Below are 6934 nucleotides of genomic sequence, written 5' to 3' on the forward strand. Positions count from 1 at the left end.
ACTGCATGTTCACCACAAGAGAAAGACAAGTACAAGCATGAGGCTCAGCAATAATGAGAATGAAAGGGACAGAGAAACTACAAAACCCAGGAAAGGTGAATGAGTATTACCGCTTTTAAATTACAGCAGAACAAGTGTGAGAATCATCTGCAATCTAAGAGTGTAATTTAGGAGCAGCATGAGAGATGCAAGAAGGGAAACCTGACTGATTCAGTATAGTCAGAAAAACAACTGACACTTCAGGCTATTTTTCCAAACCTTCCTTCTTCCCTGTTCCTCTTCCAATGTGTGTAAAAAAGCACTCAAAAACCTCCTCCCCCATACTCAAGCCCCTAGTAACTGCCTGAGATAAGGTAACAGAGTACAGAAATGAATTTCCAGCAAAGAAGAAAGTAAATCTGATTTTGCTGGGTCAGGCCAAAGGTTCGCTGAGCCCAGAACGCCATTTGATTCCCAGTGACTGCAACATGACACCCAGGAGAGACCATAAACAACAGATGAGTGCATGACACCACCTGGGGCAGCTCACCCAGCCATCACTCTCTGGGGCTGCAGAAACATCCCCAGATGGAGGTAATCATTAACTTTGTAATCAACAGCTCTGGAGTCCCTATCAAATTTGCCCCATCTCATGCAAAGCAAGGAAATAAAAATAGCAGAAGTGTTCTACAGATACCAATCCACTGTTGGTATTATTTTTTTTTTTTTATTTTTATATTACTCAACATTTGAATTGTGGTAGATAACTGAGTTAAATGACAGTTACAGATGTCAAGGACATGCAGCAGGAAAACATTTCCATCCTCCATCTTTTCCTTCACTAGCTAGAAATGTAATATATCCACACATAACACAGAAACTACAAGGATCCTGTAACGCAGTGCAAGGTGCACGAACGCACAAGGAAAAGAGAATAGTTAGCACAATCGGCTTCAAGCCAAAAGACTCTCTGGTCAGACAAGTCTACAGCATACTCACAACATAGGAATTAACCTGCTGTATCTCCCATATAACTTTGGAGAGAATAACAACTGTGACTTTTATGAAAGTCCTCTGAAGCTAGGTTACTGGAATTAATTACTGCTCACTGTTCATATAAATGTTCTCTAAAAATACCACACAGAGTCAAGATTCTTATCTAAACCTTCATTTTTGAGTCTAGATTAAAGGGATTCTACTTCAAAGATCAATTTCTAATCCATAGATTTAAATTCCCTTACAGATTTTCTAGCTTTCTCCCTAAACATTCTTAAACCTAGTGCCTTTGAGAAACTGGAATAATACAGGACCCCTTATTCCCAAGAAAACTGTGACAGATAACAGCTGCCAGATTCATTCATCTTGTGGTACAGGTCATCAAATGCAAGCATTGTGTATCAGCCAGAAGCCTCTCCGTATTTTAAACACACTGTTCAGTTGCAAGCAGGGTGTTGACATCAGCAATAGATACTCCTCCGCACCACCCAGTCACAAATTTGCTTAGCTCAGAACACAATGCAGATACGATAAACAGGGGAAGATTGTAGATAGACCATCCCCAACAGAACAATGATGAGAGCTATTTGGAGACTTCGTTTTCCTTTTCTTATCAGTTATACATTAACAGGCTGTGGGGATGATCTGCAACCTCACCTCTCTCGAGTCCTTGGAGCACTAAGCTGTCTCAGCATTCTTCGACTTCAAATCCAGGATGACAACATGAACTTACTGGACTCCTGCTGCCAGTAATCCTTATGTATGGTAGCTTTCTACCTGCCACTAGTAATACCCAACACATCAGTCAGGCATCAGACCCACAAAACACCCTCAGGTACCTGAAGGTCATTAACCCCCTAGTACCTGCTGTGCTTTTCCAGCCTCTTGTAGGCACATTTTTATCACAAGACCACAGAAGCCCATGCACAGTATCATCTAACCATTACATTGATGAGCCTTCTCATTTAGTGAGTATCTCATCCTTGGAGAATTAGACCTCTGGGTGAAGGAACAGGATTCATAACCAGGTGGTTGTATAGGAACCCCCACTATAAGGCTATTCATGACTTGCTCATGGCAGGCAAAGGATAGTAGATACCACAGTCTCCTTTCTGCTCTCAGCACCAGTTACTTTTGCTCTCACTCCTGGCCTTCTGCCCAGCTGGTCATAACAAGAACTGGTGTTAAAGAAATAATGGTGTATGACCACTGCATGTTTCCATCTGCCTTCTGCACGGAAAGTTATAGGAGACAAAAAAAAAAAACAATGAAGAAGCATAAGTAAGTGGATAAGTGAATCATGAGCAGACAAACTATAAAGTTTTAGAAAATACTCATGCTTAAAGGATAACCACTTGCTCCTGTAGTCACCTCTTGAATAGCTCCTCAAAGCACAACAATGCTTTCATTGACAGACTTCAAATACAATCCCAAAACTGTTTTGAGATTGAACTGTTTCATGCAAGTAGCCTCATGTGATTATTAAATATAAAATATGGTGGCAAAATAGGTAGTGGGTATAAACAAAATGCATAGATTTTCGTACACAGATCTGGCTGAAGACCCTCAAAGTAAATACTGAAAGGCTGCACTCAAAATTGGGCAACCCTTTTGCAAATTTAAGTCTGCAGTTTTTGCCCACACTAAATAGCTGCAAGAAAAGCAGCTCTAGTTCTACTTGCTAAGTCCACAAGCCAGAACTCCTCTGGAGTTTCAAAATTTCACAACTTTTCACAGTGCTGGAGCCCATTTATCAAATTAGTTCTGTGCTGCACAATTACTAAGCTTATCAAATGAAATTACATTGAGAAGTGTGGCAGAGAGAAGAGCAGCAAGCCAAAGGTAAGAAATCCAAACTCAAAATTATCTGTTTGTATCAATAATCATCATTTTCCCTCCCTGCATAATGCTTGTACCATTGGGATGGAATAAAAACTTCATTGCTATTACAAAGACTTTTACCAGAACAGACTTTGAGGTCACATGAGTTGTTCCTCATGTGCACCACCCCTCGATTTTGCCACCTTTCATTTTGTACTCAGTCCAGCACCTGAATTGCCCCAGGAGGCAACCTCAGCTGACTCACATGCCCTGAGGTTGTTCATAAAAGCCATATAATCAAACTGTCTGTGATCAAGTGTTTTAACCTATAATGAGATAATTATATGTGCACCACCTGTACACCCTCAGCTAACAGAAAACATTTGTTTAGCACTTTTCAGTCAAAAATTCAAAGTCACCCTGCAGTTCCTGAACTATAACGGTCATAGATGTTATTCAGACATTACTGCTGGCCTGATTTGGGAAAAAACAGAAGTTCAAGTTTTTGAACTAGGATGTCTCCATCTCCATCCTTATTTTATCCAGAGGAACCTAGTGAATTACCTAGGTATGCCAGATAATCTCCCACATTAATTTGTATACAGTAAAAGACCTGATACATTGCCGTACTCTTTTACAAACAAAATGACACAGGCCAAGGCTGAAAACATGGTGGTATTCCGTATCATCCAACAGAAGTGTTTCTTTAAAGCAAAATCTTTTTACTCTGTACTTAATGTCTGAATCTAAATTGCAGCCACTTCTACAGCAAAAGGATTCCTGTACTTTGATTTATGAAAGAAGAAAACCAATTTGATTTCCACTACAGCATAGCACTGACATTATGCTAGACAAGCACCAACTCTTCAGCAGAGTTCAGGCCAGCTTCTTGAATTCTTTCACTAGGTGTTATGTGTACACATGTGTATCTGATAGGCTATTAAGACCCTTTCTCTTGCTCTTCCCAGCTTCTGAAACTAAGAGTATCTTCAGTCACCTCAAAAATCTGCTTTTTTGAGATAAATGGCAAAAAGTCATCCAAAAATAACAGAAAGGAGAGTCAGTATCCACTGATGGAAGTTTTAGCCCAGAAGTATATAATTATGAGATATGGAATTTAAAAATCTAGTTTTGAATGACTATTAATAATGACAGAGCTGAATTTCAAAATTTTAATGTAAATTCTGCCTTATGAACACTAGTGACACAAGCTTGCCTCTTTAACTGATATATCAAAAAAACCCCAGAACTTTCTGCGCAAATAAGCAATTGCTGTGTCCATTTCTGAACACATTGTCAAGATCAATACGCACATTTTCACACTTCTTGTGGTGCACCTCACAAACAGAAGTCCTCCAAAGGTCTAATTTAGAAAATACTTTGTTTCCTTAGAGTCTGCAGTGCTGAACATCACTACTGTTCAGCTGTTAATCGTAAGAACTCCAAAAGACCTACAGCTCTGTCCTACCAGCTGGAAGCAATGTCTTGCTTGATGAGGATTTAATGCTGTTTTACATTAACGTTCAGGGCTACAAGGACAACCTGGAAAGTACAGACTGATCAGAGTCCAAAAATGCATTCCAGATATTTTCCTACTTTTCTGACCTCTGTAACTGTGCCGTGTATATAATTTTACTCAATGACGTTAACAAAAGTCGTGCAAACAAAGCAAATTAGAGGGATTATGATTTTAGCTCTCAATACACCCTAGAAAACTGACCAAGTGGCATTTTACTACTGGTTCTACAGCCTTTAGCTGCAATAGGAAAGGAAAATATTGAGAACCATAATGCTTACAACTAGTATTTTCTCAGGTCACATGGGACTCAAGGGACTTTTGAACTCCCCACCTGCTGCATCCCCCATCCTCCCAGGTAAGATACCTTCTTGAGAAAGTACATCCCAGTGTCCCAAGACCTCCAGCTCTTTCAACCTTGTTCCCTAACACACAAACTTGCAGCAAAACTTTCCCCCGCTGCAGTGGGCGTCGCGGCTGCGGATCCCCCGAGCCCGGCAGAACCCGAGACCCGTTGGCCGCAGGAAGCCCCCGCCGCCGCCCTCCCCTTTCGGTCCCGCTGCGGACTTACTGCCGGTGAGCAGAGCCAGGGGTACGGCGATGGCCGTCACGACGACAGCGACCCCTAAGATCCCCAGCAACCACTTCAGGACGGTCTGCAAGGAGAAGTGCCGTCAAAAGGCATTCGCGGCCACGCAGGGCCCGCGGGCGCTACCGCCCACCCGCCGCCCCTCTTCCCGACCCACCTTCATGGCGCGGAGCTGAGCAGCGCGGCGGCGGAGCGCCTGCCCACGGCGCAGAAGGCGAGGGGAGCGCAGCCCAGCTGGCGGCGGGCGCCGCTGTGATCCTGCCGCTGCCCGCGGGGATGTTCCCTGGGAGCGGCGCTGGACGCCTGGGCGGGGGGCTGGGGGCGGCTGCCGCTTGCAGGAGGCAAGAAGCGCCCGTCACCCGGGTTTTTGAGAGATGGTCGTTTTTCTGCTGGCTTTGCAGCTCCGCGTGTTGCTTTATTTGAGTTGCGGTTTCTCTTTCAGTTCAAACACTTGGAGCGCGGTGACAAAGCTGTACATTAAAGAGGAGGGACCTTTGACACCGAAAGGATTTATGTAGGAAATCAGATAACGGCCACACAGAAGTCCCAGAAGGGAAATGCCTTCAAACGCTAATGGCAAAGCTCCTGATTCTTTGATAGCACAAACAGTTCTTGTAAAGTTTCTGCTCTTTGAACTTCTTTCTCTGGCAATCAAGGAATGGAAAGATGGATAAAATTGCAGGAAGGGCTTATATTTATTTCTTTGGCACTGGTTCTTGGAATAAAAGAGATGGATGTGTTAAGTCTGCAAAGTGGAATTTTAAATCAAGACAAGAAAATGGAAGTATAGGATACAAGTTTAAAATTTAGCTTTGAAGATGGTTTATCACATCAGACAATTCAGTTTCCAAGGGGAATTTTGAGTATGTGCTGAGGTAGTAGGACTAATTGGTGCATAGACTGAGAATAACCTCTAAATCAAAACTATAAAGCATTTGATTGTTTAAAAAGCTGAGCATTACCCAGTAGTCAGAAAGCTGTGGGAGTTTCTGGAATTATTTTAAGAAATCTAGCCTCAAAAAATTAGTTATTCACTGGTGTGGTTTGTGCTTTTGATTTTTTCACCCTCTATTTGCTGAACACTAGCAGTTATCATAGAGAGACAGAGTGGCATTTTGCAACTGGAGAAATCAAATAGGAGAAGTATGTGATCCCCTAAAGCAAGAGGAAGAGACTTGAACCCAAGGGATATAGCAAATATTCTTGCCTTCGAAAGACTTGTCAGAGGTTTCTGTAAAGTTGTGCTGCTTGTTCCTTCATACCAGTTCTGCAGGTTGAGCATGGCATTTAGTATTTTGCTGCTGTTTCTTGAGTAATCTGTATCTGGAAGTGTGTTAGTAATTTTTTATTATAGATATATGTCCTTTAGAGTAACCCAAAGTATTTGCAAACATGAAGGGTTTGTCTATATGGAAAGTAATAGACTTAATCTAGATATAAAATTATGCTCTGCTCATTGTTGTATACTATTATACTTCAAGGTAGTGGTTACAACTAGTTAGAATTTACACTGTGCTAGCTATATTGGTTTGCCTTAGGAAACCATTAATGTGCCCTCACAGTGGTTCCATGCTGCTCATTTGCAATGAAGGATCCAATGTGCTGCAGATTCACAGCTTGTGTGACATTAATTTCTGTATACAGATAAGTCCAATTTTATAAAGTAAAATCACGGTGAAATGGCAGTGTTCTACATTACTTTTCAAACTACTATGCCCTATATGCGGTGAGATAGATGACTAGAGTTTCAGAACGTCTTACATCTCCATTTAAGTATTGATCTGGTATTCTGTGCACTTGCTCATCTTATCAACAGCAATAAAAATCAAAACCAAAACAAACACCACCCCTGGGATGAATTTTCCTTTTCCAAGTGAGTAGGAATCACAAGATATAATTCAGCCAATCTGTGCTTTGTTTTCTAAACATTTAAGTAGTGATCATAACTGTGTCTCAAGTGCAATACACTCAAATTATGTCTTGTGATAATGTCTTGTGATAAAATGTACCTGAATGTTACAAAGCTTTTCATG

At 41.6% G+C, this 6934-nt stretch overlaps 1 protein-coding gene across 4 annotated transcripts in view; it reads right to left on the minus strand.

The window, feature by feature from the left end:
* Positions 1–5369, minus strand: part of LOC136103080 (dipeptidyl peptidase 4) — a 57994-nt gene extending 52625 nt beyond the window's left edge. For all 4 annotated transcript variants that reach the window (XR_011739981.1, XR_011739982.1, XR_011739983.1 and 1 more), the window contains exons 1-2: positions 5059–5369; positions 4884–4968 (exon numbers count right to left, since the gene is read on the minus strand). Coding sequence is in view for 1 of the 4 variants with exons in the window: in XM_065840899.2 (XP_065696971.1) it covers positions 4884–4968; positions 5059–5064 (91 nt within the window). In the remaining 3 variants the exon portion in view is untranslated. The remainder of the gene's footprint in view (positions 1–4883; positions 4969–5058) is intronic.
* Between the last annotated feature and the right edge of the window lie 1565 nt (positions 5370–6934).

The sequence above is a fragment of the Patagioenas fasciata genome, chromosome 7 (assembly GCF_037038585.1).
Source record: "Patagioenas fasciata isolate bPatFas1 chromosome 7, bPatFas1.hap1, whole genome shotgun sequence".
NCBI lineage: Eukaryota > Metazoa > Chordata > Aves > Columbiformes > Columbidae > Patagioenas > Patagioenas fasciata.